The following is a 14,116-nucleotide window of genomic DNA, read 5'->3' as shown; positions in this document are numbered from 1 at the left end:
AGACCACACTGGCCAAGATGGTGAAACCCCGTCTGTACTAAAAATACAAAAATTAGCTGGGTGCGGTGGCGGGCACCTGTAATCCCAGGTACTCAGGAGGCCGAGGCTGGGAGAATTGCTTGAACCAGGGAGGCGGAGGTTGCAGTGACCCAAGATTGCGCCACTGCACTCCAGCCTGAGTGACAGGACAGAGCAAGACTCTCTCAAAAAAAAAAAAAAAAAAAAAAAGAAGAGCACGTGAACATCAGCCCAAGGGAGGCAAGGTTGTGAGACAATAAGAAAGCACTCCAGAACATCCAAACGTCCACTATGGGATATGATGCCCACTGGCTACCTGGCCAATGTTAGAGTCACAAGGTAGCTGCAAAAGTTTGTCTGAGCCCAATGTCACTACCTGCATAGTTCTCTGACAGTCAAATCAGATGGTTCCAGAAGGATGCTGCAGAGTGTATCTCTCACTGACCCTCTGGTCCTCACCAGCACCACCCTAGACCATGATAAATCTTTTCATTTTTTAAATAATGCAGTTTACAGGTGGATTAAAATATTTTAAATTAACTTTTCAAAATCGATCATATGTTTTAAATACTAAAAACCAAGATACAAATAAGGAATTTCAAGTTTCCTAGTTTTGTAAAATACCTTCATTCATTCTATTGAGAATGTTCATTCTATCAAAGACAGCTCACTATTATGTGTGATTTTAAGTCCCTGTCATGAATGAAAAACATCAGAGGGCTAAATTTAATTTGGCTTTATCTTTTTCATTACTTATAGGTTTACACTAGATCATTTTGTAGTTTGGTTTTGATTATTTTTTTTTCTTTTTACCTCTTTATAGATTCCAGTGCATTCATAGTAATCTCTAGAAGGGAGGCCAAGTCGAGGTTGGTCAATCTATAAAAAATATACATAAAAGAAAATAAATCATTCAGTGAATATAGAAAAGTTTGAAAAATACAAGCATGCCTATCTATGTATGTGAAAGATCCTACTCTTGCTGTTTATGGGGTAACCATCAGACACTCAATAAATACCTAGTTAGGAAATGCTTTCTACACTACTTGTAAGTGTTATACTAACGGGCAGTTAGATAATCTGGAGGACTATGCTACAGATATTTAAGGAAAACAAAAGAAAGTGAACAAAAGATTTACTAGGAGGGATTTTTAATGCAGAGCAGAAGGTGCAAGTGAACAAAAACATGTTAGATTCTAGGACGTGGAAATTTCTAAATTACATATTCACAGATTTCTCAGCTTCCTGAGATTCTAATGTGCTCCCCTGGGAACATTCTCATCTGCTTCCACCCTTAGTTGGGATCCCCTTTCATTGGTGGGAGTGGGTTAATATTCTTCAAGTTGATTTGGATGGATGGGGAGAAGTGGAGAAGTGGAAAACCTCTAAGGTAACTCCAGAATCTTTTAGCTAATGTAACTTGTGCCAGAAAATGTTTTTTAAGATTCTCTACCCTAAGGGAATGGAGGCGACTTCTCCTTGGTTCTCCTCAAAGCTGCTCTGCTCAGAAGAACCTCAGTAGACCCAGATAGCAGTTAAGTGTGTGAAAGAGGAAACTCAGTTTTGCGCTAATGTGTCTGGTCCATCTTTAATACCCAAGTGGGAGCTACCTGGGCATACTGCAGCTTTGCAAGATTGTTTCCTACTCACTGCATGGCAACATGAGTGTGGAGGCCAAACAGAGCATTTCTGGGTTAAAGAGAGAATCGTAGCAGCTGTGGAGAGCCTAGGCCAATACAAAAGAAAACATAACCCAAAGAACTGGTATGGAAAGAGCCAGAAGATATCTCCACATGAAGGGCCCTGATCCTTCCCCACCCCCTGGTCCTCAAGGTGATCCTGCAAGGAGAAAGTTTCAGAAGAGAGAGAGCCCACTGCAGGAGATTTGGGTTCAATTCCTTTCATGATTTTAACAAAAACGACCATAAAGATTTATGCAATAGTGACACAGATATGATTAGGTGATTCAGTAGCCTGCAATTTTTTTGTATAATTTCTTACACAGGAAACCAAAAAAAAAAAACAAAACAAAAAAAAAGGAAGAAAGAAAAACTCTTTAAATTTTTCAGTACATTCCAAACATAGTCATTAATCTAGTCTTAGGTGACACCTAAATCAAATTGTTTACATTTGTAAAAATACAATAAATCCATTTTAAAAGAAAGGCATTTTATTTACCTTTAGTTGAGAAAAAAGTACAGATACTCTTTAGTGAGGAAAAAAATGATGTTTAAAAATCCCTTTTCTGTGTTCTTTTTGAAAGCAATTATTATTTTTTGGTTTCTAGACCTGCATTACTTCTATAAACGAAAGCATGCTCCTTTCAAGTACTATACAAAGAAATTAGGAACTTTTTCTGAATAGGAGGGGCCTGGAGCCCTTCTTATCATTTGTTTTGTGAAGGGAGAGGTATCTAAAACAGAGGTAGCAGAAGCAAGGGGTGAATGTCGAAAACAGCATTAAGAAAATACTTTCAAAATTGGAACTCCAGGTATTAGGGACAGAGCATGGATATACTACCTCCTTGCTTATTCAATTCAGTTGAAAATAGCATTATTTCTAAATATCAATAACAACAATGTGTGTGGAAGTTTTATTACAATTTAAAGGTAACTTTAGTTATTTGACACACAAACTTACATGAATTACATGATTCACAGAATTCTTATCATCAGTGCCAACAAACAAATTAATAAGGACTTTTTTCCCATATTTAGAATTCAGTTGTGCAATAGCTTTTTCAGCTGTCCAAGAAGCACCTAAAGCAATAAAAGATAAAATATATCTTTAGAAGCTTTAGTTCACTAATGATATTATAACATAGATTTTACGTGGAAATTTCTTTTTTAGTAGGAAAATTGCCTTACCATATTTTTGCTCCCAGTTTTCTGTTGCTACTGGCCACCCATATATGTCTGGTAACAGTTTGAGTAGAGGCTCTCCACCTCTGCTATCAATAGCAGCTTTTGGAAACAACAAACATAAATTCAATTAGAAATCTAGGCATAGTTTGGCATCAATATATATATACTCCTAATGAAATCAAATGAAGAGCACTTACATTCATTTATACAAGACCTGTACAATGTTTTTGCTTTCTGCACTGCTACTATATCTTCAGTTTTGGGTTCTTGAAGGACATCTGAAATAGGACATTTAATAAAATGCATCAACATAATTGCTCATTTGCACTATGCAAACATAATTGCTCATTTGCAGTAATTAACATTTGCAAGGTGGGTTCAGTTAAAAAAAACCTTGCTTTTCTGGAGGTACATTCATTTCCTCCCCCCGGTTCCAAAACATTATAGGAAAAACCAAACCCCTTACCAGATTATCATTCCTAGCACAGAACTGGGAGTCAGTTTAATCAGCCAATTTAGATGAAAGTCCTTTTGACTAGATTATCTTTTTTTTTTTTTATGAACAGTGATGCATACGGCTCTGCCATAGGTAACAGTTACTTTTCTTGAAATTGAGATTAAAAAAAAAACAATAACACAGAGGAATTTGGAATTTAGTATGAATAGTCTTTTTGATGGCTGGAAAATAATTATCTTTGTGTGACTGTACCGTTCATGCTCCAAATGAATGAATTGAATTGTCCTACTTGTTTCAATGTTAAAAAGTAGCAAAAATTGTTCTTCTACAAAATAACTTCCAGAATAGGGGAGAAGAGAGAACAAAGGATAGGAGGGACTTGGCTAGATTTCTTAACTTCCCAGGGAGACAGTCTTAGCCAGGTTAGAATATACCTGTGCTGGGAAGGCAAATCTTAGTAACATCTTACAGTAACTTTAACACAGGGTTTGGGTAGGGAGACTACAGAAGTAGGTTTCTGTGCCAATCATTTAATTTTTTTCTTCTGTAAAATGGCATAAAACTACCATCTTGGCTGGGTATAGTGGCTCACACCTGTAATCCCAGCACTTTGGGAGGCCAAGGCTGGTGGATCACCTGAGGTCAGGAGTTCAAGACCAGCTTGGCCAACATGGTGAAACCCCGTCTCTACTAAAAATACAAAAATTAGCTGGGTGTAATGGCAGGGGCCTACAATCCCAGCTACTTGGGAGGCTGAGGCAGGAGAATTGCTTAAATCTGGGAGGCAGAAGTTGCAGTGAGCCGAGATAGCACCATTGCACTCCAGCCTGGGTGACAAGAGCAAAACTCCATCTCAAAAAACAAACAAACAAACAAAAAACCAAACCTGCCATCTCTAGAGATGATACCGCTTTATTATTTGCATACCTACAAATGAAAGCAGGAATGCTAAGAGATGTCAACACATTAATTTCAGTGTCTGCCACTATCAGAGTGACTTGGTGGTGGTACACAAATCCTGGAAGGATTATTAACTTTTTAATCTTCTGTGACATTCTTTGTAATGGCTAACAATTGTATATTTAAAAAATGAACATATTAAGAGAGAAATCTTTGATGCACAGACACAATCTCTACTAACCTTTCAAAACGACTTCTAGTTCATCTCTTAAAATGTCAAAGTTGCCGTAACGGGAGCTCGTCTCGGGAATGACATTACGTTTCAACCAGCCTCCGCAAGCATATTTGAAAAAGTCTGTACAAGGCTCAGCGGTGGCATCCATGTTTTGGATCAGTCGAGCAGCTGCAAGAGCAGAGAAAACACTAGATAAAATGATGGGTTTATTTCTTAAGAGGCTTAAAAGGAGAAAAAGGCTTATTGCTCCCTTTTGATTGCATCAATTTGTCGGATGCTCCATTTTCTTTTTTATATAAGTCAATTCAGGGGGATGAGGAATACTATCTGTGTATAGTTCTCTTTTCCTTCACTATAGTTGGTTCATTTTATTTTGAACTGTGTGGGTCCTTCCACCCTGGGTCCCACAGCCTTCCCACCCCACCCCCGAATAACTAAGTTTCTGGCTAGTTCCTATCTCAGAAGAACAAAGAATAGAGGTCTACTTTGAGTTGGCCATCCTGCGCCTGAGGTTAGCATGCCATTCTTCACTCTGATAACTTTAGTTGCCAACTCTGCTCTTCAAAGTGCTGTGACTTTTGAAAGTCTCTGAGACTCCAAGCCATGGAAGATTGTTAATGAATTTTTATCATTTTAGAAAGGATCTGAAGCCACTGTTATTACTTCCTGGACCTTGCTCAAATAAATTTTGTAATTCAAATTTGACATCCAATTTGCATTTGTTTATATAGAGTCTGTCATTATAAAACTGGCTGTAAGCTTATTAGTTTTTCTTAGGTCCACTTTTATCTTTCAGGACTATGATGAAAATGCAAATCAACAAACACTGAGTATTTACAATCAAGACGTTGACTCTGGTAGGAGCTGCAATTGATAGAAAGATGTATAAAATAAGAATTATTACCAACGAAGAGGAGAATATGGCCCAATACCCATAATGTCTATACCCGGAACAGAGAAAATTCTGCTCCTGCCCTCCCCACTTTGAGTCTCATACAAGTTGAACTGTTTTGCAATGAAAACAAAAGAGCAATTGAGAATTCATCTGTATCAAGAGAATATAAGCTCTCAGATGAGCTTTTGAAAATACTTCACTTTATGAATTAATTAATTAATTAAAAACTTCAAACAATTGCTGAGCTGTGTGGATTTTTTAAACTTGGTATGGTAAACATAGTTTCCAGCTGAGCCTCAAGCCCCCCCTTTGAACCACTTTTTTGGCATGTTTGCTTGTCTGGAACCTCAGGACCCAGCTCTTTAAAACAAAACACTCAGGACTGTTACCAAACCAGTCCTCTCATGATTTTTATGCCTTAGTATACAGCACAGTTGCTATCATAGCCTCCTGGATTTGAAACTTTGGGTAAAACTGTATTTCTATTTCCCCTTGGTTTACTGGTAATTCCTTTGCCCCTCTTCCATACCTCTCATTCTGATTGGTACCTGGTTTATATCATCATTCCTTTTTGACTAGAAGTCACCCAGTTCTTCATCTTGATATATTCTACACATCTTCCACAAACCAAACTTCCCGAAAGACTCTTTGACACTGGCCACAACCTTGCTGAAAAATGTCAGTGGCTTGACATTTCCCAGGTTAAATTATAAAAGCTTGGCAGGGCACGGTGGCTCACGCCTGTAATTCCAGCACTTTGGGAGTCCGATACCAGCCTGGCCAACATGATGAAACACCAACTCTACTAAAAATACAAAAATTAGCTGCCCATGGTGGCAGGCACCTGTAGTCCCAGCTACTCAGGAGGCTAAAGCAGGAGAATCGCTTGAACTCGGGAGGTGGTGGTTGCAGTGAACCAAGACAGTGCCACTGCACTCCAGCCTGGGTGACAGAGAGAGACTATCTCAGAAATAAAAATAAAATCTTTTAACTTGGTTTCTAAACCTTTACCAGAATAAATGTATCACCCTACCTTCCCCTTTTCCTCTTTTGGTGGTTTATGCAAACTCTGTTCCAACCAGATGGCCCTCGTCAATGTGTCACAAACACTCCTTGTGTTTTCTTAGTCCTGTGTCTTTGCTTTAACCTCCTCATCCCACAGCTTTGATTGCCCCTGTCATTCTTTCCAAATTCTACCCATCATTCAACATTCAGCTCATGTTCCATCTCTTCCCTGATGCTTCTGTGACTCCAAACTTCAAGGAATATTTCTCTTGACTCCTGAGAGCTCATTGCCTCACTCTGTCTTCAATGTGAGACTACTTTGAGGTTTTTCATTGTAAATACCTACTCTGTCTACCTAACCATTTTGTTGATGTGATTAATCTCTTTGTATCACCTAGCACCTAGGTAACAGGGGTGCAATTATGGTTATGTGTGACTGAATCATCTATGAGTCTTCTTACCACCTTCTCTTACAGCCCATCACTCACCTCCTCTCCCCTTGCCACAGAGGTCAGATCCGTTCTCAGTTCATTGCCTCCAGAGTCCATTCCATCTTTCCCATTGTTTCCATTCTGTCTCAAGCCCTCTTTCTCTCAGACTCTATTTGTGCCCTTTTGACAAAGTTGTGGCTCCAGGCCTCTTCTTACCTATGTCCATTCTGTACTCCACAGGCAGATTCATATTCTCAAAATACTTCAGAATGTCATTTTCCACTCCGAAGTTTTCAATACCATCCTTTTGCAATCATAATAAAATCCAGATTCCATAGCACATTCTAACACTAATAGAACGAATGAAGCTTCTCCTTTGCTACTTTTTCACATGAGCCATCTGTCACAGTTAAATGAGTATATTCAGTTTCTGTGAGACACCTTATGGTTTTCTGCCTCTGTAACTTTGACCATGTTACCCAGCCCCTACACGTACTAATAAATATTATTTCATATTATTTCATTTTGGAATTTCAGACATTTTCAAAGCCCATTCCAAATACTTCTTTATGAAAGACTGGCCTGACAAAAGTCTGTATCAGCTCACAACATATTCATTTTTTGCATGCAAATTCATTATCTCCTCACCTGGACTGTGGCTCTGTGAAAATAGAAAATGCATATTCTCTCTCACAGAGCCTAACACTGTGCTCAGTCAAGACTTGCCAGTAAAAACTCCAACTTTAACACCTCAGTTAAAGACTAGGAAACTGATCTAAAAAAGGTAGAGAGAAAAAGCAATTCCCTCGAATTTTGAAGGAAATAAAAATATGGTAACGGGAAAGGTGAAAAATAAAGATCCTAAATACATAGAGGATTATTATGTAAAGTGAAAAACCAGAAAACTAGAGCCTGAAAGAAGTGCTAACTACAGACATTCTAAGAACACACTTAGCAATATATAACTCTTCTCTTTTAAGATACTTAAAAACATTTAAACTGAATGTTGTGAAGGCTATGCCATTTGGAGGGGGCACTTCTGTTTTCTTCCTCTTTCTGGGGAAATGAAAGCTTCTGTCACGACACCACAGAGCAATAAACTCTACTCAGAAAAGTAGCGAACAAGTAATGAACAAGCAGAATGAACAAGCAGAGCATGAACAAGCCCTACTGCCTATTTGGAAATACCACTGGTCCTTAAACACTCTGAATAAAAAGGATGGCTGGAAGTTTCAGTTCTCTGATCATGAGTGCAAATTCTCCATCCTGTAAAAGCAACTGTACTTCCCACATCTCCCAGGGGGCAAAAAGTACAGTTAAATTACTTGCATCTGCACAACAAACCAAAGAAATAACATTCGGTTTGTGAGGGATGTGCAGAGCAGAGAGAGGAAGAGGCAACTTTGCTAACTCCTTCCAGGGCCACTCTTTAAAATTTCCCTTTGACCAGAGAGCTTGTCTGAGCATGGATGCATCCAATCACTTCAAAGAGCGCTCTCTGTTCTGATGAATATTTTGGGGCCATGGGCCAAGGCAAGTCACGGGCTAGCACTTTTATGCTGGGTCTTTGATCAACCTTCCTTTAATCTCTTATCGTGGGTTTGATTCTCGTTTTGCACCTTATCCTCTGGACCTCCTCTGTGCTGACTTTTCTTTGAAGTCAGCGGTAGACTTGTGGGTAGAAGGCCGTAGGAAACAGACGTACAACTGTCAAACTGGTTGTAATTGTTTTTATGTTTTGTACTTTGTTTTGAATTACTCAACCTCTCCACATAGCCACACCTGGGCTCTTCAGATGTTTCCTTATCTGTGGGTCTCTGACATCTGAGTAAACAAATGTGGTTTAAAATCAGACTAAATTGCTCACCTTAATAAGCAGATATAAAAAATAATGTAGTAAAGGCAAATGTATTGACATGGAATGTTGTTGACCAGATATTGTAAAGTGAAAGAGCATATACTATGATTTTTTAAAATCTGTATAAAAGCACAGAAAATCTAGAAGGATATATACTAACATATTTACAGCAGTTAGATCTGGGCGGAGGGATTAAGAGTGTGTTTAATTTTGTATTATTTGCTTACCTTTATTTTCCAATTTGTATTAGATGAACATGCATTACTTTTGCAATAAGGGAAAAAAGTTATTTTTAATTTAAGAAAATGGTCACACAAAGACAAGAGAAGTAATCTTCTATTAATAATGAGCTTATTTCTTACAAATGACAATTCTGAATGTTTCGAGCTGATAATAAATGACACCATTTTCTTTCTAACTAATCTTCTTGTAACATTCTCCCAACTTATTTGACTATAGGAATTTAAAAGCAAGTTCAACTACCATCTGGGAAGTTATTAATTACTGTATTCCTCACTGAAAAGTCTATTGTGTGTGTATGGATTGGGAGATATAGTATACGCTGGGAAAAACGTTTGGGCTCTTTTAACCCAGACAGACCAGTTCTGAATCCCAGAGCTCCACCACTTTTTAGTTGTACAAGATTAAGTAATTTTTCCAAGATCAAGCAGCTAGTAAATTATGGGGCCCCAAGGCTTGCACTTAAGCATGTACGGCTCTGAGCCCACACTCTTCCCTCCCTGCTTTGAATGCAGAAGGCTGGTGGGGAGCACGTGAGAAGCAGCACCTTGCAGGGCCCTCCTTTCCAGTCCTTTTCAAGTACCTTTTTACTCTTCCTTTGTCTTGTCTTCTCCTTTACTTACTCTCTTTCCTGCCACTCTGCAGCCACAGCCTCCCCACTGTCGGACTTATCACCAACAATTCTTGCTGGGACAAAGGCAGGACAATGTACAGCTTGAGGACTTGGAGAGTCCGCAGATGAATTTTTTATAGTGGAGTAACCAGACAGGAAAGTGGCATGGAGGCCACGCTAGGTGGATGCACTCAAAGGTCCATCCAGGGGTGCATCTTTTTGAAGTGGCCATGTAGCAGGGTTCCTGCCTAAGCTATCTTTGGAGCACATTGGAAAATGGAGTGTGAAAAATCTCAGAAATATGTTTTAGGACAGTACTTGTCAACCCTGGCTAAACATGTGAATCATCTGAGAAGCCTTTTAGACACACTGATGCCCAGAATCTACTCCTGATCAATTCAGTCAGAATCTTTGGAGGGGGTCCAGACATTTTTTTAAGGTTTTCTAGAGTGGGTCTAATGTGCAGTCAGGGGGAACCACCACATTAGACAATCGAGAAACATGGAAATGAGGACCAAGAGATCCAATATCAAAAAAGTATAGTCCCATACTTACTTGAATCAGGAATATTTCCTTTTGCCTTTTCAGTCTGCAAATGCAAATGGGCTTACATCATGGCAACCTATGTTTTGCAGTGACTTCAGTCTCTTATAATTGGCTGGTAAAGTGTTGCACGGAACCTCACATGTGTCTCATGCATAAGCCCACGACCCCAAGGCTTCCACTCTGCTCCACTGACTTTAGCCTCCACAGCCTCCTACCCAGACACCACCCATGATCCAGTTCCTGCTAGGTGCTGAAGCTGGATGATGCAGGGAAAATACCTCCCTTCCTCATCTTTCATTGTCTCAAGTCTTGAGGAGGGCTCTTGTGCCTATAGGTAAACAGGTCTCTTGAATTTTACCCCCATGGCCTCCTCTCTCAAGAACCACAAGAACCAACAGGCCTGGTTTTGGAGTGATTATAATAGCAAAAACTATACTATATTCAAAATCACTTCTCTCTTCTGATGGCCAAGAAACATTTTTGTTGGTATCTCATGAGGCTCATAGGCCTCTCAGAAGAAACTTGAGGCACAGCATTCCATCGGTCTGCTAGACACGATTAGACATGGTGAAATTTCAGTTACACAGGACCCCACTGCATGTCTCCCTTAAGAAGACGCAACCTTAAGTCTGCCTTTGAATGGCCTCCAAGCCACAAGATCTCCCCTTTCTTATCTGGATGCCTTGCTTTCCAACATTACCAATAGTTTGCTAACTGAAGATAGGATTTTGGGCACTATACACAAAAACTATTTTAATATTTATATATGTGCATTCCCTGGAGGCTTGTTTTCTGGTGGAGGGGGGAGGGTTTAAAGGAATTTCTACATTTTCAAGTGCTTCTGGGGAAATTGTCAATAAAACAGGGTAAAGTTGACATAAATATGATAGTCACAAACAGCAAATGAACAAAATAGATAGCGTAAAGTTTTGTGCTGTAGTACTATTATATGGGTTTAATTTTTTTTTTTTTTTTTTAGACGAAGTCTCGCTCTTGTTCCCCAGGCTGCAGTGCAATGGCGCGATATCTGCTCACTGCAACCTCTGCCTCCCGGGTTCAAGCGATTCTCCTGCCTCAGCCTCCCAAGTAGCTGGGATTACAGGCGCCCGCCACCACGCTTGGCTAATTTTTATATTTTTAGTAGAGACGGGGTTTCCTCATGTTGGCCAGGCTGATCTCGAACTCCTGACCTCAGGTAATCCACCCGCCTTGGCCTCCCAAAGTGCTGGGATTACAGGCAAGAGCCACCACATCCGGCCCAGTTTAATTTTTTTAATGTTCATCATTACTTAGCAGGTCTTTGATGGTTTCCCATATGAATTATTTCACAGGAATTAAAAAACAAGTGTGGTTTATTCCAGTTATTTATATGAGTTTTGTTCTATATAAAGTCCCTACTACACTGAATTAGTGAATACTGAATCATTGACCCTAGGGGAAATACAAGGTTAGGTTCCTGTGGGCTTCTGGACACACAGATGATTAACACATAGCCTTGTTTTATGTGTGTTTCTGTTTAAAGACACCTTATTTAATATATTTTGTTGATGCACTAACATTTAACTCACACCAACAGCACTATAACTGATGCCTGAACGATGTTTATCCATTGCTCATATTTTCTCTGTAAGGCATATCACAGCCTTCTTGTGCTTCAAAACACTACATAGCACTTCCACACTATGGTTGTGGACCATTTTAACAGTGAAATCATCATCAAAAAGCACAAAAATGCAAAAAACGTTGACTAAATGGACTACAAAAAGGATCCTTGTCTATAGTTCCCTTGTCCAATCTCAGCTGAGTACATGTGTGTAGAAAGACTCAAAGTTTTTTCACCAGTCTGTGCATGTCTGTAAATGACTGTGAGAGAGCTGCAAATAGTGATTTGGGGGTAATAAATACATTTTAGGGAGTAGGTGAATTAGCAAACAGAGAATCCACAAATAATGAGTAATGACTGTGCTTATATTCCTTTTTTCTTTGGGTCTTTTTGAAGCATCTAGAAAAATGTACAAAACAGGAAAGAAAATTAAGTGGGAAAAAGATACAAATCATTTCTTTCTCAATTACTACTCTATTTTAAAAACTCTTGGTCACTATAAATTAGCCACATTTTAAATAGGTTAGGCATCTATTTACAACATACATACCACATATATACCCCCAGTGCCATGACAAAATTCCTCCATTGACAATTCCTTTTTTTTTTTTTTTGAGACAGAGTCTCATTCTGTTGCCTAGGCTGGAGTGCAATGGCACCATCTTGGCTCACAGCAACCTCCAACTCCCAGGTTCAAGCAATTCTCCTGCCTCAGCCTCCCAAGTAGCTGGGATTACAGGCACCCGCTGTCACGCCAGGCTAATTTTTGTATTTTAGTAGAGACGGGGTTTCACCATGTTGGCCAGGCTGGTGTCAAACTCCTGACCTCGTGATCCACCCGCCTCAGCCTCCCAAAGTGCTGGGATTATAGGCATGAGCCACCGCGCCCGGTCCCTCCATTGACTATTCTTAATCTGCACTGAATTAATGTTTAGGGAATGGTATATGAACAAAGCTGTTTTCAGCTTGTTGTCTTCAAATTGCCTAAGATCTCAGCTTCCTAACCCCAAACACACAACACCAGTATCCTAACATCATTATAATTAGCCTAATTTATAACTGTTCTAGAAGTGTCCAACAGAGGTCAGAGAAATGTTGGGGAACCCAGGAGCAAATGCTCTTTTGTAAAGACCTTAGGACACCCATTTCTGACCGAACCTTCTGTTGTAAATCCTTGCTTTATTAGCAGACACTAAGCTTGATATTACTTCTAGGCAATTTTTGACAATTTAAAAATCTCTTTTGACAACATTCTGAAAGTACAAGTGACCCTATTCCCTTGCTGCCACCCTCCTCCCACCATCCCCCGAACCACAATTCAGAGAAAGTCAGAACTTTTTAAAAGAACACAAGGAAAATGCAATGTAATCACAACGGGTCACAAAGGATTCAATTCAAAAGGCAGCAATGTGAAAAATGGAATCTGGGGAACCATTCTTGAAGAGAAAATGACTGAAAACTAGCAAGCACGTAGACTCTAATGCTAATAAAAACCAAATGGCTTTCATTACAAACACTCGGGATGCTTCCACAATCCACTCTCCATTTTTAAATGAAAATCCCTGCCCCCAAATTGCTTTTGTGATGCCTTGGTTGAAGAAAGATGGAGAGTGGGGGATACCAGATGCTGAGTGTAAACTGGACTGCTAGTTTATAATTTAACTCAAACACTCCCTGTCAACCACTGGTTACGTTCCAAGAAAGCCAAGGTCATGACTTATACTTGTCTAATTGGTGAGTACCATGAAACCATCACTATACAACTGTTCAGAAACTAGCTGCAGACTTACACAAATAGATATGAAAGAAGTTTCCAAGCATAGTGAATTTACTCTGTACAGCTGTACTCTTAAGTAAGGAGACCTATTTTTGCTGTTCTAGTTTGAGGAGTAATTAGTTTATAACTATATTTCATATATACATGTGACTAATTTATCTTAAATGCATAGGTCTTATACATACAACAAATATGCATACACACACATAGGCACAAGCATATGAATAATCAACCTGGAATCCATTTGCTATCAGATAAATTCACTATCAGATTTAAATATACAATGTAAATTATAGGATTTTCATTTAGGTTTAGCCAAAGACGCTTAAATGTAATAATAATAATAACAATAGAAGCCAACACTTGACATATGTCAAACGCCAAGTGCCAACTTCATGATGGCTGTTTTTTAAATGCTTTCTTTAATGTTTGTTTTCTTTTAACCTTGTATGGTAACTATATTTGTGTCCCCATTTTCCAAATATAGAAATTGATGGTAAGTGATTTGTGCCCAAGTTCACATAGTTGGCAAAGGATAATGCAGTGGTTTGAACTCAAGAAGCCTGGTGGCCAGCGTCTGGGATCTTATACTATGTGAAACTGCCTTGGGTTCTAATCATTTTTCTTCCTTAGAACTGCTTTATAAAGTAGGACATATTACTCCTATTTTAAGA

The 14,116-nt window shown here is 39.1% G+C and overlaps 1 protein-coding gene across 10 annotated transcripts in view; it reads right to left on the bottom strand.

The window, feature by feature from the left end:
* MME (membrane metalloendopeptidase) overlaps positions 1–14,116 on the bottom strand; it is a 101,257-nt gene that overhangs the window by 58,486 nt on the left and 28,655 nt on the right. For all 10 annotated transcript variants that reach the window (XM_003806098.5, XM_003806097.5, XM_063602990.1 and 7 more), the window contains 5 exons: positions 4,481–4,642; positions 3,080–3,160; positions 2,886–2,981; positions 2,659–2,777; positions 832–897 (listed from right to left, as the gene is read on the bottom strand). In XM_003806098.5, the coding sequence (XP_003806146.2) occupies positions 832–897; positions 2,659–2,777; positions 2,886–2,981; positions 3,080–3,160; positions 4,481–4,642 (524 nt within the window). The remainder of the gene's footprint in view (positions 1–831; positions 898–2,658; positions 2,778–2,885; positions 2,982–3,079; positions 3,161–4,480; positions 4,643–14,116) is intronic.

Source organism: Pan paniscus, chromosome 2, assembly GCF_029289425.2.
Source record: "Pan paniscus chromosome 2, NHGRI_mPanPan1-v2.0_pri, whole genome shotgun sequence".
In the NCBI taxonomy this organism is placed as follows: Eukaryota; Metazoa; Chordata; class Mammalia; order Primates; family Hominidae; genus Pan; species Pan paniscus.
This window is presented reverse-complemented; position numbering and strand designations above follow the sequence as displayed.